Source organism: Agelaius tricolor, unplaced genomic scaffold (assembly GCF_023055355.1).
Source record: "Agelaius tricolor isolate 1412-34295 unplaced genomic scaffold, bAgeTri1.0.p SCAF_36, whole genome shotgun sequence".
NCBI lineage: Eukaryota > Metazoa > Chordata > Aves > Passeriformes > Icteridae > Agelaius > Agelaius tricolor.
In genome coordinates this window covers 505440-531715 of record NW_027269296.1, presented here as the reverse complement: position 1 = coordinate 531715, position 26276 = coordinate 505440, and the positions used below count along the sequence as shown (strand labels likewise).

General features: G+C 50.2%; 1 protein-coding gene across 2 annotated transcripts in view; it reads left to right on the top strand.

Moving 5' to 3' along the window:
* ARID1A (AT-rich interaction domain 1A) overlaps nucleotides 1–26276 on the top strand; it is a 54734-nt gene that overhangs the window by 4766 nt on the left and 23692 nt on the right. For both annotated transcript variants that reach the window (XM_071453392.1, XM_071453391.1), the window contains exons 2-4: nucleotides 16864–17076; nucleotides 17707–18168; nucleotides 19167–19280. In XM_071453392.1, the coding sequence (XP_071309493.1) occupies nucleotides 16864–17076; nucleotides 17707–18168; nucleotides 19167–19280 (789 nt within the window). The remainder of the gene's footprint in view (nucleotides 1–16863; nucleotides 17077–17706; nucleotides 18169–19166; nucleotides 19281–26276) is intronic.

The window sequence follows — 26276 nt, the reverse complement described above, 5'->3', positions numbered from 1 at the left end:
CAATTTTTCCAGCTCTCCCATGGATTTGTTTCCACTGCTTCCCCTCAGAGCAGCCCTTAGTAATGCGCCAGTTTTCCCAGGGTCTTGGGATTTAAAGGAAACTGCTTGAGAAAAAGGACTTCCCTGCCTTTAATAGATGGGCATTTCTCAGGCTTTGGCTCCAGTGAAGTGTCTCCTGTAATGGGAGAACTCTTTGGATCACATTAAACATTGACATCTTGGATAACCTCCCCATAGGTGCCCCGGCATCTCAAGGCCTCTGTTATAAGTTCAGTGAAAGCAGTTTAAAAATCTTATGTTAATTAAAAAAAAAGCTTTTGGGCCTGTTGCCATACAATAGCTATTTTTTGTTGACTTTGATTCCGACTTTAGTAGCGAGCGAGGCATGAAAAACGTTGTTGGAAATATGGTTTTTAAACTAAATTGGCACCAAAAGGCACTGTGCTGCCAGTGAGCTGCGATGTCTTGGAATGGGAAATTGGGACCTGGCTCCTCTTGGCTCGTGGTTTTTCCTTGCTTTGCATTGTAATGTCAGGAGCCCTGGAGTTGTATGTTGTGCACTGGAGCTTTCCAACAAAAAGGAGAGTGCTGCATCTCCTTTCTCTGAATGAGCGATTTTAGGGCTTGGCTGTTTTAGAAAAAGCAGGAAAATTGTGCTGCTTTGATTTTTTTTTTTTTTTTTTTTTGGATAAAATCTTGTTAATCCTGGTGTGGACACTGGAGGTATTGCTGCTTTATCTTTTTTAAACAGCCTGAAGTCAGCCAGGAGTTGTCAGATTCTCTTAAAATCTCTCATTTTCTGCAGTACCACCTCCCTGATGCCCAGCTTGGAGGTGTCCAGTGTTTCCAGGCAGGATGTGTGTGGGATACAGGACAGTAAAACTCAATCCTCACTCTCTCTGGAGCTTTTATTTTTCCCTGCCCTTATCACCACCAGTTTACTGGGAAACCCAGGACAAACCACTTGAGTGTTGTGGTGAAATGGGGTTAGCAAGGCTTGCCTGCTGCTTTTTATGAAGTTTAATTGAGCTGCCCTGTGAATCCTTATTTATTATCTTGGCTAGGGGAGGGTTTCCCCTATGGTGTCTCTCTTGTAAGGATGTTGTTGGTTGCAAGACAGAAATTTGTTTTCTGGAAGGTTTTATGTTTGACTTTCAGGCCTTTTTTGGGGGGGTTAGAATATTTGGTGGTTTCCTGGAACTGCCCAGCTTTATTCCTTTTACCTGCTGCAACTTCTGTTTCCTGTTTCTGGAATCAGGAAAACCTCCTGTTTTCCCTCCACAAGCAGGTAGTGTCTTCCCTGGTCTTAAATAATATTAGAAACTGGGCTGGGGGGAGGCAGGACAGTCAAATGTTCTGTTACAAAGCTGTGCCTGACTGTTCTCATCAGCTTGGTGTATTCATAATGCTTTGGGATTTTTCTGTTGTCTCATTTGAGAACTCTGGTCAGTGGTTCCTGTGTTGCAGGCGTATCACACGTTCCATGAGGGCTGTGCTAAAAATCCCAGCAGCTTTCCTTCAGAGAGAAAATAATGTCTAAAATTAGGCTTAATAGTGCAGCTGTTGGTTTTATCTGTTACCTCATACACGACTTTTCCACCACTTTTCTCCCTCACTCTTTTCAAAGGAACGCCACCAATTGGAAATCCAGCTTTTCCCCTCTGCATCTGTGCTCTGCGTAATTAAAATATTAGAGGAGAAAATGCCCTTTCCAGTTCCTACTTCTGTGTATTTAAAATTCTCTGGCTAGTGAGCCTGATCTCTTCTTTGAATTGCAACTCCTGTGTGATGGATTGCTCTGGGGAGGAGCTCATCAGCAATGCCATTGCCCAATTCCTGCTAGGAGTGCTGGAAACTCTCAAGGAGCAGCAGCAGCAAAACAGAAACTGAAGGCAGCAAACCTGGTTGGGGAGATGGAAAAGATAAGCTTGTCAATATTTAGCCATTTGCTTTTTCCCCTCTGGAATGGTCCTTAAACCATCAGCAAGGGTGGAAAACAACATTTCCCCTTTTGTTCTGGTGGGAGAGAAAGGAAGGATACCTTCCTGCCGGGGAAAAAGCGTTTTTAAGAAGTCCTACAAAAGTTTTTTCTGTTGCGTGCTGGCTGCAAAAAGTTCAGTCTTTGATTTATGCACGGGCAGTGGGAAAACTGGACTGGATGTCTGTTAGCCAGAGCCATAAATCTCCAGCTGGAAGTGAGTGACAAGTGGGAGGGGAAGAAAAAAGCTGTTTTTGGCACATTGGAACAGAGCTTGTGTCCGGTCCCTCCTGCCCGGCAGCTCCCGGGTGGCACCAGAGGAGCTCTGCTGCCTTTTGGCTTCCCTGGAAAGCAGGGGAGTTCCTCACCTGGAGATAAAGCACTGTCCTTTGGGGGGCTCAGGAGCAGCTGTGCCCGCCCATCAGGCATGCCAGGAAAACTCCCATCCCAAATCCAGCATCCTCTCTGCTTCTGCAGATGCTGCTTTTGGTTCTTTAGGGTTCTGAAGTCCTGCAGGAGCTGCGTTTCTTTAGGGTTCTGAAGTCCTGCAGGAGCTGGGTTTCTTTAGGGTTCTTTGGTTCTGAAGTGCTGCAGGAACTGGGTTTCTTTAGGGTTCTGGAGTCCTGCAGGAGCTGGGTTTCTTTAGGGTTCTTTGGTTCTGGAGTTCTGCAGGGTTTCAGGCAGCCTTTTGTTTCTCCCTGTGAAGCAGGGCTGGAACGTGGGCTCTGGATTCCCTCAGTGGCTGTTCCTCAGCAGCTGAGCTGCTGCTGTGGGGGCTTTGGGAAGGGTGGGGAGGGGAATGTGAATCCTCTGTCTCACCCTGTGCTGTGAGTGTGACCCCAGCCTCCCTCCCTGTGCTAGCTCAACACACTGAGACCCCTCTGATGGGGCTCTGTGCTTAAAGCAGAGCCCAGGGCTGCACAGGAGGAGCTGCTGCTGCCAGCACTCAGCTCCTGGACGTGTTTGACCATTCCTGTCCCAATCAGACATGGATTAATCGTGTGCTAGCACATTGTGAGGAGGGGTTCCCACCCCCTGCACCTGAACCCCAGTGCTGTAAGCCAGCAGTTCAGTCCTGCAGCTGGAGCATTCCTGAGGGCTCTTGCACCACATCAAGGAGAGCATTTCCAGGTTTGCCACCGTGTCTTCCTGGAGTGTTTCTGAGTGTTAAGTGACAGCTCAGTGAGTATTTACACAACGTGGGCATGAGTCCTCTGTAGTGAAACATAAAGGATGCTGCATGATGACAGGTAAACTTAATAAAAGCTGCCTCAGAATTCCTCAGCAAGTATTTCTTTTTGCTTAAAGTGTTGAGAGTAAAATGTAGCTGGAGTCTAATTTCTAATAATGTTCTTTATATCTTTTTCTGGGAGAAAAAAGGGACAAAAGTGTATAGGCTCAAATAGGGAGACTGGTTAATTCTGTTAATAGGGTAAAGAAATATCTTTATGAGAGAGTGGAGATAGTGTTTATGTCTTAATTCCTATGAAACTCCCATGAAAAATCAGTTTGTGTAAATAACTCCAAAAAACCTGCTGCTCCATTACAGTTATTGGCATTTCATGTGATAACCAGCATGTCATTATTTCCTTAAGCCAGCTCTGGTAATTGAAACTCTTTCAAGGACAAATTTAATTGCTATTAACTTTCTTTATTTTTCTCTCTTTTTTTTTTTTTTAAACTTGAGTAACTTTCTCTCTCTCCTGGATAATTAACATTAAGCCTAAATTGGTCCAGGGAGCTCTGGGTTAGATGTGGGCAGTGGTTTTTGGGACCCCTGATGCAGCTGGTGGAGCAGAGCCTGCTCCTTGTCCTGGTTTTGTGGGTGCTTGGCCGTGTGGGGAGCCAGAGGGGACCAGAGGTGGCTTAGTTTTGGTGGGATGTGATGGGCACACCTTGGACATGGCTGGGAGGAGGCTGAGGCCAAAGGTGGCCCTGACTTTCTGACACTTACAACTTTCCACCCTTAGAGATTCTGTGAAACTTCTCAAAGAGAAATTCTTGAAGCTGGGAGGGCTCTGGACTTTCCCACCCGGGGAGGATGAATGGGTTAAAGAAGTACTTTCCTCCCCTCCACTTGTGAAATTTCATTCAGGTTTGACTAAGAGAAACCCTGAAAATTACCATTTCCCTTCTGATGTCAGCAGGTGCTGGCGCCCTGCCTGTGAGCAGGGAATGCTTGAAACCCTGGGCCCAGCCCCAGCTGCACCTCCAGGCTCTGCTGGGGCAGGAGCTCAGCATGGCCAGGACAGGGACATGGGCAGGGAGGGAGCTGCTCTGGAAGTGGCCACGCTGCTTTGGGTTCCAGCCCTGAGCTGGATCATTCTGCTGAGGAGAACTTGCAGTGTGGGCTTGGCTGCCTGGCAGATCTCACTGTGGGTCCTTGCCTGCGCTGTCTGTTTGGTGATGGTGTTCTAGAGGCCTGGAGGTGAATTGCTGAATTGATTCTCCTCCTCCAGAGCAGGACCGGCCACCCCTGAGCACGGACAGCAGAGCTGACCCCGTGTCCCAGTGCTGTGCTGCTCATTGGGCATTAGGGAAAATACTCCAGCTCAAATCATGTTAATTGAGAGTCTCGTGTCCTGTCTCTCCAGGTGTGGAGAGCAAGGGCAGAAGTGCACACACAGTAGCCTGCTCTTAAACCTGTGGCTTTGTGCCTGTTTCCTTGAGAGAAGCTCTCTGGCTGTGTTGCAGAATGCCTCCCTTTGCTTCCAGGTTACTGTGGGAATTCTCCTGGAGGGGTTGGACTGTCCTGCTTTGCCACCTGAACTCTGCCAGGGTCCCGGGCTCGCTGTGGGATCCTTCCTTGAGGCCTGTTTGCAGTTTCGTACTTCATATCCAAGGGTGGATTTAAAGTCCAAATGACTGTAGGACTATGCACCCTGTGCGGTTTAGGAGGAGAGTCTGGTACTCATTAACTCTGTAAATAATTAAACCAGTGCCAGGCTAGAGGTGATCTCCCTCAGCCCTGCTCCTTGTGAAAGGCTTTCAACAAGAGTTCTTCCCTCTGTGCAGGAGATCCAGTGAAACAGTGGAAGTGCTGGAATTAGTTAAAACTTGATTTTCTTTTCTCTTTAAATTATCTTTGACTTTGGGGTTTGCATGACTGATCAAGGAAAAGACTTCCCATTCAAGGCCAGTTTACTGAGTGTGATCACGTGTTCCAGAAACTGCCTTTATGTGCTGTGGCTGCACGTGTTGTCTCTGCTCTGGGGAGCCCTGCCCCTCGGACTGCGTGGGTGGGGGGCTATTTTTTATTATAAAAAACCCCAAACTCATTTACTTACTATTCTGTGGGACACTTGTGGTGATTGCAGTGCTTTGGATCCCCTGGGAAGGTGCTGGGGCAGCTGCTGTATACAGACAAGTTGAACATTATTTATTTTTTAAAATATATGGTTTTTTAAAAATAATTTTTAAATACATATTTTTTTAAAAAATATAGTTGGAGTGTTTTGAGAGGAGACATTTAAGTATCAAAGTGCGTCAGGGTCTTTCAGGTTATTGTGGCAGACCAGTTAGGCTTGAAGGAGGAGTTTTCCATATTTTGGAAGCCTTTCCCTGGCTCTGCACCCTGCAGGTGGCAGAGGGGTGCTCTAAACCACAGCTCAGAATCCATGGATTCTGAATTTCTGGATCAGAATTTCTGTCTGGGCATGGGGTTATTACACCTGGAACAGTTTTCACAAGACCACAGCTGGGGAGGGACCTCTGGAGCTGCCCAAGGCCTGCCCAGGCAGGGTCACCTGGAGCAGGGGCACGTCCAGGTGGGTTTGGGATGTCCCCACGAGGGAGACTCCAGCCCTCCCTGGGCAGCTGTTCCAGGGCTCTGCCACCCTTTCCACTCCATGGAGAGAAGTTCTTCCTCACCTTGAGGTGGAAAGTGTGTTTTATGTGTGTTTTATTTTATGGCCGTGGCTCTTTGTCCTGTTACTGTCACCACCGAGCACAGTCTGGCACCATCCTCTTGAGAATTTTCTCTGGTTTAAGGAAAAATCACCTTGATGGAAGTGTGATGTCTAGCAGCCTGTGGGCAGAACGTGGCTCCCTGGAACAGGGCACAGTGCTGGGGAAGGGTCTTGCAGGAGGGAGTGAGAGTGTTGGCATCAAACCCACCCTGACTCAGGTCGTGCACTGCAGAAGCAAAAAGCCTGAGTGGCTGCTGTGCAGGAGACACAGACCAACCCTACCCCAAGTTATCCTGTCTGCCTGGACTTGAAGGATGTTTCTGAGCCCCTTCCCTGTCCTTCCTGCTTGGTTCACGGGCCACGGTGGCGTTGCAAAAGCTGCTTTCCACGTTAATTGTGATTGATTACCTTGCAATCTGGGACAAGATTTCCTTTGAAAAGCTATATGCTGATTTGGTGTCAGGAATTAAAATCAGATGAAGTGATTAGTGTTGTATGAAACATCCCAGAGCAATCGAGTGCTCCTTGGTTTTCAGCTGTGTTCTGGCCCTTAACCCTTCCCTGCCCTCTCCTTGGAGCGAGGTGCTGAATCTGCAGGCCCTGCTCAGGTGAATAACTCAGCCAGGGTGCTGGGAACCCTGGATTAGTGCTGGGGAGCCAGGAGTAGTGTTGGAACCCTGGAGTAGAGTTGCTGAGCCCCAGAGCAGGGATTTCCTGGCTCTAGTGAGGACTCTGAAGGGCAGGAACTGAGGAGAACTTTGTGTCTGATCACTCTGTAAATGGCAATAAACTGTTCAGAGGTGTCACTGCTGTCAAGGTACAGTCATGGCTCATCTTCCTTTCCTCTCCTCATACGAGTTGCCTTACAGTTTCTTGTTATACCTGTTCTTGGAACCAGTGGAGACTTTGCAGCGTTGGCTGTTCCTCCTGCCCCCATGGCATTGGCACGGTTGGGAATTCTTGTATCCTCTCCCCAGCTGCCAGCACACGCTCCTCTTAACTCACTAAGCAGCTCCCCACCTTGTTCATTCTGCCTGGAAAGAGATCTGGATTTTTCTGGATGGAAATGAAATAAAAGCCCAGGGACAGAAGTGAGCATGGGGCAACAGAGCCAGGCTTCAAAAATTACTGTGAGCAAGGCCTGGTGGGCTTTAAAAAAATAATAAAAATAAAAATTAGTATTTTTAAGTAACAAGGACCTTGTGTCACTCAGGATGTGTCTGTAGTGAACCTGAATCACAGCAGCCTTGGCTTGGTGAAGGCTCCAGGAGTGCCTTCCCTGCTGTCTGGAGCTGCCTTGGCTGCAGCTCCAAGTTTCTTGCCCACGTAGACTTTGCATCTCCCCCAGCCTCCTCTTCCCCAGCAGCCCTGCTTAGCTGGATGCAAATAGCTCCTTTGGGTGTAAATACTGGAGATTGGTTGTGGCTTTGCTGTAAAGTTACAGAGCCCATCCTCAGTAAATGCAGATGGTAACTTGTCATTACTGCAATTTTAAATATTTTTGGTTCCGTGGAACCGAAGTGGAGGCTTGAAGGTTGAATTTTAAGGCTAAAATAAGAGAAGGCTCAATAAAATCCACAAAAATAGCACCCGGATTTGCCAGTTGCTGCAATGACAAGGGAAATAACGTAACTTTTCTGTTTCCTATTAGCAAAACAAAGCCTTGCTACCTTGTTTCGGGTTGGATACAGAACAGGGCAGGCTCAGGAGTGATGGGAGGGGGTTTGGGATTTACTGGGTCACTTCCCAATGAGGGAGCAGCGGGGCTGTGGTGCAGTGTGTGGTGACAGCTCCTGTAGCCCAGGGGTGTCTGAGGGGCTCTTGGGGTAATCAGTGATGCTTGTCTGGCCGGGCTAGGGCTGTGAGAGCAGCCTGGCCCCTGTCACCCCATCCCAGGGCCGGGGTGGTCTCCACTGTGGAGCGCCGAGAGCGTGTGGAGCACAGGGGGTTGTGTTGGCACAAACTGGGATTGCACAGATTCATCTTCCACAGATCCATCCCCAGCCTCAGACTTCTTGGGTGACTTTGATCTGCCATAATGCACTTTTGAATGAGTTCAGCCACTCTGCAGGAGCAGGGGAGAGGCTGAGCCTTGGCTTGGAGCAGCTGCAGGCCTCGACACGCAGCTCCTGTGGAAGCTGTGGATAAGATGGAGCTCAGGGATGAGGCACCTCCAGGAGCTGCAGCTCTCCAAGGATCGGGGTGGCTGTGTCCTCCTCGCTCGAGTGCTGTGTGTGGTAGGAGAGGTGGGGCTGTGGGGACCTGGGCTTGTTCAGAGCCCTGAGCCGGTCCCAGAGGCTCCCCAGGAATGCCCATCCCGGCGTGGGAAGGGGTCATGGGAGTCTGCCTGTCCAGTTCAGTCTGTTCAGCCGCTGTTTATTCTGGTGTAAAATGAGATGAATTTGCAAAGCGATGAGATATTCAAATACAGATGGAGCTTTCAGGCACACAAGTGGGTAGAAACCTGTGCTGCTGCATTTTACAGATGAAGATTTATCAGGAAAGTGTTCTTAGAAAGGGACCCAGGAGGCTGTGCTGGAGGTGTCTTATCAACTCCAAAGCATGCACCAGCACCCTCAGATTTCTGTGCAGAAAAGGCTTTTAATGAATTGATAAAACTACCTTTATTCTAGAAAGCAAACTGCAGTGAGCCCTTGCGTTGGTTCTTTCTTCAGACCTCCGGTTTTGGGAAACATCCCTGGTGTTCAGTAGCAAAAGACATCTGCCCATGAGATCAGCAGGGCTTGTTTTCAAGGAAGCAGGGGTTACAGGGAATTAGCTGGATGACTGAAGTCTGCCACAGGTTGCAGTGTCTGAATGTATTTATGGGGCATCTGGAGCCCTTTCAGGTTTTCAGCGCTGTTTGGAGCGAATATTTTGGGACTCCCTCGCTGGTGATGGGGAGCAGCTGCTCTCGCGCTCCTTGGAGTGAGATCACTGAAGCAGTGGTGACACCGAGTGTAATTCTGCTCTTCCAGCCTAGCCCTTCCTCCTCCTGCCTGTTTTCTGGCTGGCTCTTGGCCCGGTCCCACTGCTGTGGTACAACAGGAGCTCCTTCCAGCCGGGCTGGAGCGGCAGCGCTGCGAGGAGACGTTCGAGAGCCTTTTTGTTGACTTGCCTCCAGTTCATTAGAGCAGAAGTAGGAGGTTGGCTAAACTTAAAGCCTGATTTAATATTCAGGAAGGAAGTTTCTTTCCATCTTAAAAGCAGCAGCACCTCATTACAAGGATCACATGTTCCTTGGGATCATCTCCCATGGAGCTCAGGCGCAGTTTTCTTTACATCTTGGTGTTGCTTGGAGTTTTGGGTGGAGTCAGCAGTGGCACTGGGGGATCCTGGAGCGAGTTGCTTGAATAATGTGCTTGTAAAGTGAATTGAAGCCTGACAGTGAGGGATAGATAGCTTGTTACTTAGTTCTCTGGATAGAAGGAAATTTTATTTTAAATGCAAGGTGAAACTTTAAATTGTGTGGGGATCACACAGTCTGAATAACAAACTGCACCATCTGACCCCAGCTGCCTGGGAAATGCCTGAAGTTTTCACTGGTCATCAGCTATTGCACAGTAATCATAATCTTTTGTTAATTTTGACTGCCTTTAAATCAGGAAATGGTGTTTGTCAGAATGACCTGCCATGGTGTAAGTAGTTGAGGTGGAGGGACAGGGAATGAGTCCTTGGTTGTTGTTAATTCTCAGGTGATGGGGGATCCCTTGTGCTGCTCCCATGGGGATGTGCTCTGAGCCTGCAGACAGGAGAGGTGTCCATGAGGAACCATCGTGGTGCTTGTGGCAGACTTGGCACCTTTCCAACCTTTTTGATAAAATAAAATAAAAAACAAAATAAAATGAAAAATAACACAACTCTGCTGGTACTTGGGCATGGACACTGTGCTGCTGTTGGGTTGTTCCCAGTGAGGCTTTGAGGGGTGACTCTCATTTCACTTCCCACCACATCACCTTCTGCTGATTGACTTCTTTCAGGAATGAGATGTTCCATAATGATACATCCTGTAATCAAAACTCTGGTCAGTTTTAATCAATTAGAAGAATCTTAGTAAGAGCTGTGCTTTGGAAAGTCCTCTGAGATGTGTGGACTGGGCTCTTGCTGAGAAACGTTAATGGGTAATTACTGGATTGTGTTTAGCAGGGAGATACAGGTCACAGGATGGCTGCTGGGAGAAACTCACTCATCTTCCTTGCACTGGTGCAACTCAGGATCTGGATTTACAGCAGATCTCCCCAAAGAAAGTGGAGTAATAAATGATCAAGGAGGGGTTAAACATTGAGCAGGGCAGATTTGAGGTTTGCAAGGGCTCCAGATAGAAGCAGGTGGCTGAAGTAATGCAGCAAGAGTCCTGTTCTCCTCCTGTGTTGATGTCGTGAGCTTCTTCTGAGGTCGGGGTGTTAGCAGAGGTTTAGAGGAATAGAAAGTGTCTGGGGTCAAACTCTGACCTACTGGGAAAAGTCAGAAGAAAAACCAGGCTCTTTCTGGTAGCAGAACTGAAACTGTGGAGCACAGGTCATTTGTTTTGACAGCCAAACTTTCATCTGCATTGGCCATTGACACTGAGATGATGATACATCACCTCCTGGTTGTGTGTCCAAGTCCAAGTTAGATTCTGGGATTTGTGGGGGCGAGGGAGGAGTTTTATTTTTCTGTAGCTTATGTGAAAATGTATTTCTCCTGCACGTTTCCAAGGGATGAGCATTTGTAACCCTGTACTGTACTCCAGAAGTCAGGTTTTGGCACTCCAGGCTTATGGGTGTGAGTCTGAGCATCCCAAGTGCTTCCTGAAGGGAGTGGGGTTCCCAAAGGGACGGGGCTGTGCTGGGGGAAGGCAAGGAGAGTCCCTCTGGGAGCTGAGCAGGGCCAGCACAGGCTTGGTGTCTGCCCTGTGTGTGCTGAGGGACTGAAGGAAGTTGGTGGATTTCTCAAGTTTAAAAAGGGAGGGGAAAAGCAAAAAGGGAACCATGCATTTCTGTGATGATATTCTCGGAGAAACAGGCTCCTTGTTGAAACTGTCCCAGTGAGGTGGTGGCTACACCTCCTGGAGTGTTTATTACCATGGGTTTTCTAGGTGTTTTCTTTTGGGGGCATCTTCGCGTCCTGCTGGAGGATCTTTATTTTAACTTCAGCTTCCCCTGAGCCTCTTCTGTCCCCCCTTAAAAGCACACCTCCATGGGAAGAGAGGCATTGGAGCATGACCTGGGCTATAAAAGGCAGCGAGTTCAGGGCGGGGTGTTGACCTCAGCACAGCCAGTTGCACCTTAAATAGAGCAGCTGAAAGAGTTCCCCACTGCAAGGTGAGCCGTGTTTGCTCCTGAATGAGGGCGGTTGTTGGTTTGTGATTGTTCCTCCGGTTGTGGAGGAGTTGGAGTCGCCTTTGGGGGGGATTTTGGAAGGCACAGATGGGTGTGAGACTGTCTGATGTGCAAACACGAGTGGGCAGCTCAAGCTGGGGTTTGCTGGAGCCTCCTGTGTTGCCCCTTGGGTGCTGTTGTGTCCCTGTCCCCATTGGTCCTGTTTTGGTGGTGCTGTGGATCAGCCGTGGTTGTGCTGTCGCAGGAGAGGAGCTGCTGCTCTCAGCTGTGGAATCACCACAGCCTGCCTGGTTTTGGTGGATGCCCAGGGCTTGGTGCCAGCTCTGGGCAATGCCTCCCTGTTGTTCATGAGCCCTGTGCTTTGTGAGCTGGCACCGTCACACGGGAAATGGGGTTTGTGTTGCTCAGGCCTTGGTGCTGCAGCAGTGGAACTCTCACAGTGCCCTTGGAACGTGGAAAAGGGCAGGGGTTGGAGGGTTTAGGACAAGAGTTTAAAGGTGGGAGGCTGAATCCCTCATCCCTGTTCTCCAAGACCCACCTGCTTCCGTGCAGTGAGATGCCCTGGGAGGTGAGCGCTTTGTCCCTGAGCCTGGGGACGTGTTACCCATCACTGGTGCTGCTCAGCATCATCTCGGCTCCCGTGACCCCTCTCTGGCCAAGCTGGGAGCAGCTGGCACCTCCCTGTGGGCTCTGCAGCCTCCTCTTTGTACCGGTGCTGAGCAGCCAGACAATGGCTGGTGCTGCCGGGGTCCTCCCCATCTGTTCCTGGCCCTTTCTGGGATTCCCGGCGCGGGTCCAAGGCCTCGCAGGCAGCGCTTGGTGGCCGGGGATTCCGAGCTCAACCTTCCTGGCAGCAGTGGCGTGGCTTTGCTTTTATGCAGATTAGCCATGTGCTTCTCACTTGAAGGCGTTGCACAGGAAAAGACGTTTCCTGTGTTTGGTTCTGGGTGGGCGGCTCCGGCTTGGGGCTGAGCTGGGCTTGGGAGAGGGATTACGGAGAGCGGCCCCCCCGTCCCCTCCACCTCCAGCTACGTCACCACAACACAACCACACGCGCTCATACTGTTGGTGTCATTCATTCAGTGCCAAGATTGCTTTAAAAAATTCCCTTGGCCCCAGTTCAAACAGGAGTACAGCTGGGATGTGTTAGATTTTAGGCAGTCTGCCCTCAATTTGAGATGAGTTATAAATAGCAGTGCCGACTTCCTTAACTACCACTCTCCGAGGTAAAATGCAGGTTAATGACTGTGGGAATCAATTAGGGCTTCTCTCGGTTAAACAGCCAGGAATGCTTTTTATTATTTTTTTATCACAAATAGCGGACAACAAAGCTGGTCAGGAAAAGATTTCAAAGCCAAGGTGGGAGCTGAGGGCTTTTCTCTTTTTTTTTCAGCCTTCTTATTTTTTTGAGGGGGTCGGGGGGAGGCAGCTGAAGAAACCAGTTGTGGCCAACACCCATGTTTGCCAACAATTGAACGACGCTGATTTGAAACTGGAGAGTTCAGTAAATCACTCTCCTTCTTTTTCTTCCTCTGGCCCAATAAAATACAAATATGTAATAAGGTAATGGGGAAAGTCAGAATTCCATTTTTCTGTACAGCTGTGGAGAGTTTGGCTCTTGCTTCTGAAGTGGGATTTACCTCTTCCCTTTACTCACTTTCCTGACAGGACCAATAGCATGTCCTCTCCAATTTACCCAAGCTATTCATTCAAGAGGCCAAATTTCTCTTCCACCGGACAAAATCTGAAAGGAATTGTTCACGGAATCCTCTTGTCTGCCTCAAGTTTTTTTTGTTTCTTAGGGAAAACGCCGGTGTTGTTTGGAAGAAGAGCTGGTTTCACTGCACTGCCTCATTATAGGGGCCTGACACCCTTCACATCACACAGAGTGATTTGAAGAGCTTTTGAACTCGACAATTTCAAACTCACTCTGGGCTTGCTGTAACAAACTCTTAGTCTAGAAATATCTTAAATTACCCCAAAAGCTCCGCAGTTTCTCTGCAGCACTGGCTTCTGGTCACTCTCTTTATTCACCAAACCACACAGCTTTGTTTTTGGGAGTTTGACTGGTGGCAGGACAATGTTTTGTGAGTTTTGGTACTTGCTGGTGTTGCACAACAGCAGAGCTAGTGGGATTGAGGGAGAATAGAAGCAATTTCTATGAATGCAGGGAGGTGTAAGCAGGGGGTCTGGACTTCAGTGATCAAGGAGCAACACTTTCTCTCAATTATGTCTCTCCGTGGCAGGGCCTTTGCTTTTGAAGTGTAATCACAGTAATCTACTCCTGTGGTTTCCTATTGAAAGGATTCCCCATGTATCAGCCCAGAGAAGAATTTCCAGCCTTTTGCAGTCAGGGTTTGGCATTTCCCTATTTACCCTGCCCATCTCTGTGACAGGGCTGTGCAGAGGGGCTGTGCAGCCTCTGCTGCTCCCAGCACCCACACAGACCTTGGATCAATCCCTGCATTCCAGCTTGGTCCTTTTCCTGAGGCACACAGAGTTAAACTCCCCAAAAGGGTTTTGGGGCAGCAGCTTCCTGATTGCTGACTCTTGGAGCCAGAGCAGCAATTCCAGGTCCTGTTAAAGCCCCATGTGTGGGATATTCTGAATTAATGGCATATTTTGAAGGAAGAAATAACACATGGCAGCATCTGAGATGTACAGGGCAACCCTGGGGAGCACGAATTAGCCTTGCTATGAGTCAGGAGCGTGTGTATGAAATAGTTCCTTCATTAGGGATTAATTGGCATTTACATTCCTCCTGGTGATAGAATTTTACCCACAAGGCTGCAATCTAGATGCTCTTGGTGTTGTGTTTGTTTTTAGCCCCCTCTCTGTGCTAGGGCCTGCTGGAAGGGTGGCAGCTTGAGGCACGTCGTGTCCTCCTACGCTGAGCAGCCAAGGTGACGACTTGGTCACATCCTGGAAAGATGTTTGGGGTTTGTGTTTTGGGTTTTTTCTTTTCTTTCTCTCTCTTTTTTTTTTTTTTCTTTTTTTTTTTTAATGGCTGCATAAACAGTTGCAAATGTTTCTTGGAAGTGTTTTAGTAGTTGTCATGCTTCCTGTAGGAGTCATGGAAAAGTGAATCTTCACCTTGTTGTCTCCTCCCTGAAGAGATGGTTGGTCTTGTGGGTGACCACAGACAAGACAATCAGTGCAGGGGTGGCAGCATGTGGTGTGAGTGTATTTAGGAAAAACAAAAGTTAAAAAAAACCCAAAAAAGAATGTATTTGAGAAGCTGCCCTTGGTAGAGGGCTGCAAAGGTGAGTTACAACCAGGAGGAAGCACGTAGCAAATGGAAAAGATGTTGAAATATTTAGTCAGTAGCCCCGGAGTTGCACTTTGTCAGGTGAAGGAAGGATGTGAGTGCTTGGGGGTGGTGAGAGCAGGCTGAAGTCAAAAGCCAGGGGCTAGGAAAGCTCCTGGTGGCCCCGTTTTTACATACCAAAGGAGATAATGTGGGCAGGGAGAAGATGTCAGTAATGCCAGGGGATACCCACAAGGCAAGACTTGGGAAGCACCAGGGACAATTGCTGAGAAGATGTAAACACAATTTGCATCTTTTAAGGTGTATGGGAGCTCCACATGGGTGCTCCATTCAGGACTGAGGCCCTGCAGCTCTGAGGGCTCCACCAGAACCTTCAAAGATCTCTTGTTTTCTGCCCCCATGAATGGAAGCTCCTTTTCCCAGCTGGCACAGACCCTGTGTGGGTGCCTGGCATTCCCAGGGCAGGGACCTGGGGCTGCCTGGGGGCTGCAGCCTCTGCCCTTGTCACTCCCCAGCAGCAGCATCTGTGAGAGCTTGGACATGAAACACAGAATAAGAATTGTTCAGGACTGCTTTGGTGTCAGTATGGATGGGAATGGGAACAGCCAGCACAGCTGAGCGTGGGAGGGCATCCAAAATCTGCCTCTGCAGGGAGAGCCGCTGCAGGGCCCTGCACTGGCTGGGGGCAGCTGCCACAGGGTGGCCAAGGCTGTGCTCACTGAGGGCTTGGCTTTCCCGGGCCTGCCAGAGCTCCAGGAGCAGCGGGGACACGCTCCCAGGCCCAGGATGCCACTCTGGGTGCCCTGTGCAGGGCTGGGTTGGGTCCTTTGGGTCCCTTGCAGCTTGGCAGAGTCCGTGGGTGCCCTGAGCTGGGGCAGCACAGAGCCCTGGGCTTTGCTCTCCATCCCTTTGTGCCATACTGACACCAATTGCTCTGAGGGCCCGGTTCCTGGGGAGCCAGCAGCCTGTGCCTTTCCCAGCAATGGGGCTTTTCCTGCTATTGCCCCTCAGTGCCAGCCCCTGGTGCCCCAGCAGAGCCCCACGAGCCGCCCGTGGTGTCCCTGTCCCCGCTGCTGGCTTGGGGCTGAGCCTCCCTGGCAGCCACCCTGCACTGACAGCTGGGCACACAAATGTGTGCTGGGGCTGCAAGCTGTGCTGGCTGCTGGGCAAGGCTTCTCTCCAGTGCAGCAGCTGCAAGGGGGATTCTGCAAACACCAGCGCAGTCCTGCTCTGGTCTCCAGCGCTCTGTGGTGTTTCCAGCCTGAGCTGTGTGTGATGCTGGCTTGTGCAGACCTGTAGGGCCACTCCTCAAGCACCTGAGCTCAGCCAGAGAGGGTGGATCTGTACAAACACCACCCCGGGGCTGGTGGCAGGAAGGGATGGTGTAATAGAGTCCATTGTCATGGTGATCTGTGGAAAACATCTAATTGGGATTAGTTAGGTCACCAGGAGCTCAGGGAAGGATTCCCATTCAGTCCAAGGAACGGGGGTTAAGGACTGTGCTGGGATTCATTTAGAGGTCACCATGCCAGAGCAGCTTTTGCTTTAGTGGGGGAATAACTGCCAAGGTGAAAAAGCCCTGTTTTGAGGTCTATAATGTTGAGGTTTATAGTGTTTTCAGGAAATCCAATTGACTATTCCTAAATCTTGGCTCCGGGCAGGGGTAGGACAGATGAAGTCCAAGGAAAGTTGCATTTCTTCACTCATTGTCTCTGCTTTAAAGCTCAGGGACCTGACTTTCGAGGCTGACAAAGTTTTTTATATGGATCTGTATAAATTTGATTTAGAAACTCTTTATTCTCCAAAAGGCAGCAGACACAAAGCACATGTAAAAAAAAATATTCAAAAATGAAACTGCGGTCTTGAGGACTGTGGATGTCAGCAGCACTGCCCAGTGTTACTACATCAATGTGCATTAATTGAAATGCATAAGTGTAAATTAACAGCCTGTAGTGTTTTGGGAGACCTTGTTATACGTGAAAGAAGCAGTGTTTCTTGTGAATATTAAAATTTTCAGCCTAAATTTAACTTGTTGTGGAATATCTGGACATTAAACTACTACCTACAATGGGGAAAAGCCACTTCCACTGATAATTGATTTTTCTTGATGATCCTTCCCCCCTTGTTCCCTGTCTTGCCACGGGAGAGATGTCAGCATTAAATGACTTCTCACTGGGTTTGTTCTTGGTGGAGTGGTGGGTTTGGGAGGGCAGCAGGAGTCCTGCTGTAATTCCAGATGTAACTTTGGGCTTTCGCCCCTGGGAAGAGGCAGAGCTTCTCCTTGGCGCCGAATTGCTGAATTTCTGTGGGGTTTCTGGGGAGTTGTGATGTTTGAATGAAGGGTTCCTGTGTCTGGATGTGTCTGACGTGTCCTGCGTTGCCTTGCAGCCGGCGAGCCCGATGGATCAGATGGGGAAGATGAGGCCTCAGCCCTATGGAGGGAACAACCCCTACACGCAGCAGGCGGGGCCGCAGGCGGGGCCGCAGCAGGGCCACGGCTACCCCGGGCAGCCCTACGGGCCCCAGGGCCCCCAGAGATACCCCATGGCCATGCAGAGCAGGACGCAGAGCGCCATGGGCAGCATCTCCTATGCACAGCAGGTACGGCTCCCGCAGCTGGCGCACAGGGACACACAGCCAGCCTGGGCTGCTTGGGGAAAATGGCATTTCTCCAGGCTGGGTTCTGTGCCACACCTGCATCCAGGTGGGACCCATAGCCTGGGGAATCCTTGTCTGAGAGAGGCGGTGGCAGAGCAGTGAATCCAGCAAGGGAAAAATAAATAGCAGGGGAGGGAGATCTTCTTTCTGCTGTGCTGTGTTAGAGACACAGCTGTTCTTTGCACAAGAAATGACTCCAGGTCAGTTTTGGCTCATTACATGATCCAAGTGGCGCCTGCTGGACTGTTTGCAGGATTCAAAAGGCAATTTTTTATTTTTATTTTTTTAACGTTTGGAGCAAGCAGTCTTTCCTTTCAATGTTACTTTTGTTGAAGGGTGGTCAGATAGGGATCCCTAAAAACTTAGCTATGATGAGTGTTAGAACTTGGTTACTGCCAAGAATAATGTCACACGTGAGTGTGTGACACGACTTCTGCTGTTTTCTGGGAAGTATCTAGGTAGTGGCAATTCCAGTGCATTTACTGCTCTGAATTTCTGCTTCTGGAGCAGAATCTGTGTGTGTTTGTGTGAAACACCCTTGTGACTGGTTCACCTCCCTCTCTCCCCGTGCAGATGCCTCCGTACGGGCAGCAGGGCCCCAGCGCGTACGGGCAGCAGAGCCAGAGCCCCTACTACAACCAGCAGAGCCCTCACCCGCAGCAGCAGCAGCAGCAGCAGGCTCCCTACTCGCAGCAGCAGCAGCAGCAGCCCGCTCACTCGCAGCCCTCGTACCAGCAGCAGCAGCAGCAGCCGCAGGCGCAGCCCCCGGCCCCGGCCCAGCCCGCGTACTCGCAGCCGCCGGCGCAGCCGCCCCATCAGCAGCCCCCCAGCCCGTACCCGCAGCAGGCGGCCCCGCAGCACCCCCAGGGCCAGCCCCCCTACTCCCAGCAGCAGTCCCAGTCGCCGTACCAGCAGCAGCAGGCGCAGCAGCCCGCGGCCCCCGCGGCGCTGGCCCAGCCCTCCTCGTCGTACCCGCCGGCACAGCCGCCGCAGCAGCCCTCGGCCTACGGCCAGCAACGCTTCCCCCCGCCTCAGGTAGGCTCTGCTCCTGCTCCAGGGCACTCTGTGTGGGGCAAAGATCCTGCTCTGTGCGTTAGAGCTGGTTAGGTACACACAGAGAACTGGATGGCACAACATGGGCAAAGCTCCTGCTCTGTGTTAGAATTGGTTAGCTGCACACAGAGAGCTGGGTGGCACAACATGGGCAAAGCTCCTGTTCTGTGTGAGACCTGGTTAGTTACACATAGAGAACTGGTTAGTTACACACAGAGAGCTGGGTGGTACAACACGGGCAAAGCTCTTGTTCTGTGTGTTAGAGCTGGTTAGTTACAGAGAACTGGGTGGTACAACATGGGCAAAGCTCCTGTTCTGTGTTAGAACTGGTTAGTTACACACAGAGAACTGGTTAGCTACACACAGAGAATTGGGTGGCACAACATGGGCAAAGCTCCTGTTCTGTGCGTTAGAACTGGTTAGGTACACACAGAGAGCTGGTTAGGTACACACAGAGAACTGGTTAGTTACACACAGAGAATTGGGTGGCACCACATGGGCAAACCTGGTGGTTTCTCCTGTGGCTCACAGAGGTGGTAACCAGCAAAAGCAAAACTCGGCTTTGGGGAGGAGAAACAAAGCTTGGGACCTTTCAGCAAACACTGCAGTGCATCCAGAGCAGCCTTTGGGAAGTGGAAGGGTTTGATTGACTTGCCTTGTTTGTGTAAAGAGGTACCTGGAGTGAGGGTGAAGGTGAGGAAGCAGAGGGGGAGATCCAGGACAGCCTGTGGCAGAGTCTGTGATGAGGGAAAGCTGGGAATGACTATTCTGTCATTGCCTGTACCTGTGCTCCCAGCTCTGAGCACTGTCTGTGTGTGCTGGCTTTCAGTTCTGGCTCTCACCTCCTCCTGTTCTGGGCAAACGTCACCAAGGGGACATAAATCTGCCACAGTGTGAGAATATCCCAGAGTGACTCCAGCAGAGGCTTTATTGTATTCCCATTTGTGACTTTTTTGTGTGTGTGTTGCTTGCTGTTTCAGGAGTTATCTCAAGACTCGTTTGGGTCCCAGGCATCCTCTGCTCCCTCAATGGCTTCCAGTAAAGGGCAAGAAGAGATGAACTTGAATCTTCAGTCCAGACCTTCCAGCCTGCCGGTGAGTGGGGCCTGGCCCGAGGGCAATCAGCAGCACAGCAGGAAAATGAGCACTGGTCCTGCTCCACGTGGAAATGGGAACCATGGAGGCTGCCTGTGCTCTTTACGAAGTCATTAGCTTCTGGCTTCCCACTGGAGGTTGAATGTAATTTACAAAAGTAATGGATTTGAGAGGGAAGTTTAACCCTGAGTGCTCTGGTCTGCAGGTGCTGCCTAAAGCAGTTCATTCTGTGAGTTCTCTGTGTGCAAAGTCTGAGGTACCTGACTGCTGCCAGACTAGGCCCTGACCTCCAGGAAAATCCTCATTTCTACCTGATTTTCCTGTTCCTTGCCCACTGTAGCACTGGTGACTGGCACTGGAGCATCAGTGGATTCTCTGGTCCAGTCTGACTGAACAGTTGGTGAAAAAGACAAATTCATTGGTGTCTGGAGTGAGAAAGATCAGTCCCATGTAGCTCCTTCCTTGGCAGATGGTGAATTGTATTTTCTTTGGCATCCTAAATCTGACTGTGCAGTGACCAGTTGGGGATGATGTTAGTGCCCAGTGTTCCAGCAGGTTTTGGGCCAGAGCAGATTAATTTTGTGTTAAAACATCAAGAAAACAGAGAAGGGTTGAAAGTTTAGGTTAGCTTGCACAAGTTGGTCTGTGCCTCTGGCTTGGAAGAAAAGTTTGGAGCTGCTGAGTTCCAATTTTGCTGGTAACTTTTGTTCTAACCAGTAGGAAGTGAGTGAGGTTTTATTTTTTTCTTTAGCCACTGGCTAAGTCAGTGCTGGGAGCTTCAGCTGGATTGGCCAGAGGAGGAGTGAGCTGTGTGTAGAACTGAGTTATTTTTGCTCCCAGCAATGAGAACAGCTTTATTACCAGCCCCTTGAAATAATGCCTTCAGATTGTGGGTACAAATTGTCACCCAAAATATAAAGTGATTCTAGTTCTGACCACCTAATGGGAGTAGTTGTGGGTTGTTGCTTTTTCTTCCCTTTTTTTTTTTTTTCTTTTTTTCCTTTTGGACCCTGATTACAAAGATTTAATTTGTTCTGAGGCCTGGGGGGAAAAAAAGAATCTTTTTAAATAGCATGTTTCTTTCCACTCTGCCTCTCCACAAGTTCTTCCATGTGACCCATCTTCTGGCGAGGAGCTCAGGAGAAGTGAAGCCACTGAAGGAATTGAAGAAATTGCTGTAGCTCAGAACGGTGGGAAGTCCTTTCAGAGGCACTGCTGATGGAGCCTTCCTGGATCCTACTGATCCCTCTGGCTTGGATTATAGGAATTAGGAGCCAGGCTTTGCAGAAGTGGCTCCTTCTCAGCACCGAGTGGGAGTTTGTGTTATACCTTGTGGTTAAATATATTTGGCCCTTTTCAAGTTGTCCCTTCTCCTGAGTAGTCCAAGAAAAGAAATCCATCCCAGCTGCAAGATGGAGGAACCTAGAAACAAGGGAATATCAGGTTTTCCTGGCTTTACCACCAAATAATTTGCATTTAAGAAATCAAGCAGTTTTTAGCTTACCCAACCCTGGTGTATTTTTGGCCTCTCTTCCTTAGTAGGCAAAAAATTTAAAAAGGAGACTCACTTGTTCATCTTTCATAATTCCTTGTTGTCTCTTTGGGATCCTGTAGGACAAGAACAGCACCAGCTGAGAAGGGCTTCAGACAGGGATGCTGTGGGGTGTTGAAAGGCATCTCTGGGATGCTGGCACCCAAATCCTCCCTTCAGTTTGCAGAGATCCATCTCCTGCACAGAGTTTGGCCTGGGGATGCTCAGGAGCACAAGATCTCCATGGAAGGGCACTACCAATTTCTTTTTATCTTCCTGGAATTGCTCAGTCTGTCTAGTTGAGAAAGTTTTATCCTGCTCAGGAGGATTCCCAGATCCCTGTTTTGCCATTATGGATGACTTAGAGGAGCAGAGTTTGTTTGTGGGCTTTTAATTTCATTACAGAGTCCTGAGCCCTTTCCCAGGCCTGGTGGGTGCTGTGGAAAAGCTCACTGGGTATCCTGGAACTGGGGCAAATCATGCCATGCATCATCTTTAATTAAACAGGGATCAGCCCCAGCAGGAAAAGGAGGTTCTGCTTTTTGGGTTCTTGGGAAGTGTTGAATTTATGTGCCCAGTGTCTTCACAAGTCCTTGGCCTTTGCACGTGGATGTTGTGCACCAGTGTTCATGTTGGGGTTCTGAGTGATAAAGGGAATGTTCCTTTGGCTGGGGCATCACCCTTCAGGAGGTGCTGTTCTCCTGGCAGGGACATTGTTGGGTTGTTCAGCTCCTGTGCTGCTCTGGGATCTGCCTGAGGAATGTCCTGTGGATCCTTCTGGGTGGGGATGATCCTTCAGGATGCCTTCCCAGTCTGATGTTGTGTCATTAACTAAACTTTCTCCCTGGAGCCTTGTGAAGAGCCCTACCTCTGTGTGAGTGTCCTGGCTGCTCTCCCTTCCTGGGGCAGGCAAGCTGAGGAGTTTCTCTGTAAAATTCACTCCTTCCCCAGGGAGTCTCCATCAGGATTGCAGCCAAACTAAACTTAGATTGCAATTGCACAGGAGGAGTGGAGTATTTTGTGTCTGGGTGTAATAGAGGAATAGTGATCCTTGGGATAGATCTGTTTCTCCCAGGAGATCCCCTAGTTTCTTCTCCTTAGCTAAAAATTCTTCCTGGAGAGTTGTATCCAGTTTATTCAGTGCTGGCTTCAACTTTTGAGTCTTGGATTTTGAGGCTGAAGGAGTCCCACATTTCCAGGTAAAAACTTCCTTTGTGTAGCCATGGAAGCAGCTCTGGGGAAAGCTCTGGGTGCTGGGACATCCATTTGGGTTTGGATTGCAGATCAGCTCTGCTGCAGAGCTCTTTGGAGTTTTGGGTTTGTTGAGAGGGATTTTTCTCTCATTATGGAACAAGGGACGGGTTTTACCTTGCCCCAGTCTGTCTCATGGGCTGCCTTGGAGGAGTTCCTGATGTCTTTGGGAAGGATGTGGGGCATGAGGCAGGAGTTCCACCAGCCTGTTCATCCCTTCCCAGACACAGAAGTTGGCATCTCTGGTGTTTGAGCTCCCGGGTTGGCCCCAAAAGCCATTAATAAACCAGGAGGACAGAGTCTGGCAGGGTTTTGGAGGTCCTGACACAGCAAGGTTATGTTGAATTTTTGTGGCAGCAAACTGGGCAGTTGGGGCAAAAATTTTGGAATTCCTACCCCAGCATGTTCTTAGTTTGGTCAGTGTAGTGGTGAGCCTGGGGGAGAAATCTCCTCCCTGTCCTGGACAGTTTATTTTCATCTTATTGTAGAGTGGGAATAGTTTTAACCTCAGTATTTTGCTATTTTGCACTATTGGGAAACCATTTTGTTTATTTAGTGATGTTTCACTCTGGTTCATCTGTGAATTTTGATCTGAAAAGTCTCCTATCAATGGCAGAAAGGATTTTAACCAACTGAAAATATTCCTGATCCAAGGTTAATTTCTGGGTGTGGGTTCTGGCCTTGGGTCTTTGCAGTGTGGATTGAAGGAAATTAGGTTTTGTTGGGTGGGGAGAGGAGTGAGGCTGCAGAGCTTTGGCAGAAGAATCTTGTCAGTGAATGTCCCCAGCAGTTGTGGGGTGGTTTTGGTTTGGTTATCGCTCCCTCGGCCGAGCGGTCGCTGAGCTGGGGCACTGGAGGCTCTCAGGAAGCACAGCTTGGGTGCTCCATTCTTTCCACTGGGCATTTCAGCTGCTCTGGGAGTGCTTGAAGTGGAATAAAGTTGAGCTCTGTCAGCTGCGTCCCCTGACCTGGAAATAATCCATGCAACAGGCTGAAATGCAGCAAAAACCTGTCAGAGCTGCCATGGAGGGAGGCAGGCTTCCTTAAAAGTTCAGATTAAAATGAATCATTTTGTCAACTTTTTCAGGGGGCAGGGAGAAAAAACCTTTTATAGTTGAATCTGCTGGTCACTTCAAACCCTTTTTTTTTCCCCCTCTGCTTTTTTTCCCTTTCCATATGGGACTTCCTGCTTCTGTTTGGTTTGTGTTTGGCCTTTTGAGCTCCTCTTATTGCTTGCCTTAGGAGAGGGATTAGCAGTGTGTGCATTTCAAAGCAGGGCAGCACAGTGGATATGCAGATAAAGGCACCAGCACCCCAGGCTTCCCCAGGAGCACCTGAAGCTCTGGCAGTGCAGATCCCTCCCTGCCTTCAGTTTGTGCCGTCTGCAGGCTTTTATCCCAAGCTGTGCTGATAGTGGAAGGTAAAAATGTATTTTTTCTTGTTCAGTGCTCCTCTGCCCAAGGTTTTCTTGTTGTGTGACTGTGCCCAGCATTTCTGCACGGTTCCTTGAGAAGGCTGTGCCTTTTCCCCCCAAGTTTTTATGTTTTGTTAAGTGTGCAGAGCATCTCCAGAGCCACCCCGACCTTCAGCTGCTCGGTGACACCTTTCACACTCAGCCCTGCCCCAGGGCAGCTTTGCTGTGTGTCCGTGGGGCAGTTCTCTGTCCTGCCACCCCTTCCTGGGGGTCTGAGGGGAGCTGGTCCCCCCGTGCCAGGGGATCTGCCCAGCCTGGGGCTGCTCCCCATCCCAGGGGAGCGCTGCAGGAGCTGTGCTGTGCGCTGTGCTCGGTGCCGGGCTCGTTTCCTGTTTCTATTCTGGTCAGAGCAGCTCAGCTCAGCTTCCTGCCTGCGCCTCGCTGCATTCCCCACAGCCCAGCCCTTCCCTCAGCTCGCCCTGCTCCGGCCTCACATGGGCAGCAGGGCTGGGAGCCCCCAGGGCAGCCATGGGTGAGAGCTCAGTGGTGGACAGGAGGGTCTGCAGGGTGGGCAGCCCTGGCCGGGGTCCTGCTGTGCTCTGTGCTCTGCTGCTCACATCCCTGTGTGCCAGGGCCCTGAGCCCCCTCCCATGGCAGGGTCAGTCCCTTCTCTCCCAGCAGCTCGGGCTGCAGGCCAGGCAAGTCAGGCTTTCACTTCCTCTCTGCTGCTGCCTGGGCTCACTGCACACCCTTTGAAAGGTGCAGAAGCCTTTGTGAGTCTGATGCTGGACGTTTGATGCTCACCCTCTTCCCTTTCCATGCAAAGAGCCCTGCCAGGGGGGAGCCCACCGTGCTGGGAGGGAGGGGCTGTGCTGGTGGGACCTTCCTCTGGAGGATGTTCAACCCTGGGGTGCTTCAAACACCACCACACCTGAGCTCTCGCTCCAGTTTCCCTCTTGCTGTGCTTCTGACACGCTGGATTGACTTGTCTTGGAGACACGTGGGATCATAAACACCACGGGGAAAACACTTCCCACATGGTGCCCACGTGTGGGGACATGGCAGGGGCCCAAGGCTTGGGATGCTCCCATGGGCTGGGATGGGTCACACCAGGATTCCAGTCAGCCCTGGTAACTGGAGGGGTTGTGTGATTGGTTTTTATTGCAGTTTTGAATCTGGAAAGAAGAAGCATCTATTAAGGGAAAGGAAAAAACCAAGGTTTAATTTCCTGAAACGACAAGAAGTGACATCTCCAGGCATGGACTGTTCTGGCACCTGACCCCGAGGGCAGCCTGGCCTGGGCCAGGTTTCCATGGATATGGTGCCTCTTCCTGTGCCTGCCCACTGCTCGGAGCCAGGAGCAGTTCCCTGATTCTCTCCAAACTGTCTCAGCCTCCCCATCCCATGCAGAGCAGCACCCAGCCTGAGGGGCACTGCAGACAGCTCTGGATGGAAATGGTTGCTCTGGGGATGCCCCAGTGCCAAGGGGCCAAACCCTTCCCACAGGTACCAGGGAGTTTGGGAAGGAGCTGCAGCCTCCAGCTGTCTCTGAGAATCAGTCCAGGATCACAGACTGGGTTGGGTTGGGAAGGACCCTAAGATCATCCTGTTCCAACCCCCTGCCACAGGCAGGGACAACTTCCAGGGAAGAACCACTGGATTCACCACACTTGCAGATGCCTGAGACCTTAGAAATCTTGTTCTGTCCTAAAATCTTCCTCCTGCATTTTTAGAAATAGATTCTGTCACTGTTACTTGTTTCAGAGGCTGATGAGAATACTAAAAGCTGATTTATCTTAAAGTCCAAAGTATTGCTTGAGCAGGGGCCTTTTAAATTTTGTAATAATTTCAGCCTCTTGCCTTTGCTGCTCCCTTTGCCCGCCGTGGCTGGGGAGGTTGGCATGGTGGCACTGTCACATGCTGGCATGACTAAATGCTTTGGAGTCCCAGTGTGTGGAACATGAGCCTGGAAAGCGCCTTCCAGAGAAGCTGGGGAATGGGAACATCCTCGTGTCTGGCAGTGCAAGGGGAGCTTCCTGCCTCCTCCTGATCCTGGGTTTTCTGGGAACTGGGCAATGGGAATATCCTCGTGCCTGGCAGTGCAAGGGGAGTTTCCTGCCTCCTCCTGATTATTCTGGGTTTTCGAGGAGCTGGGGCTCACCTTCAGACTTGGATGAGGAAAATGCTGTGGAAGGAAAACAAAAGCTCTGTGAATAAGCAGGTCTGTCAGCTGAGGCCTGCACTCATCTCCCTCCTGCACCTCCTTTCCCACCGATGGCTTGGAGAGTCCTGCATCCCCGCACCTGCCAGGAATCAGGGACAGCATCCCCTGGTGCTGCTGCCATGTTGCTTCTCCCTGTGCCCAGATCCTCCTGCCTCTTTCCTGCAGCTTGTTTTGGGTCAGGGTTGCTGTGGGAGCTGGAGGTGTCACCCTTTTGTGCTGGATGGACAGGACAGCTTCTGGGACAGCTGAAGTGACGCCACCCTGGCTGGGAAAATTCAGCATTTTCCTGCTGCTTTGGATGTCTGATGTTGTACCAACCTTTGTGTAAAGCTGGGAGTCCTTTTTATCAGCTGAGCAGCCTCCAAAGGGTTAAATGGGAGCTCCTGTGTGGGGTTTTGCTGTTGCATCTCCCAGGGTCCTGTGGAAGAGCCCAGCACTTCCCGGGTGGGAATGCTGCCCTTCCACACGGCGCCTTCTCCCTCCAGCGACATCTTGTTCTGTGGATGAATCATGGTGCTCCTTCTCCACTTTGTGCTGCAACCACAGCTCTGAATCTCTGCTCTCCAAAGACGGAGA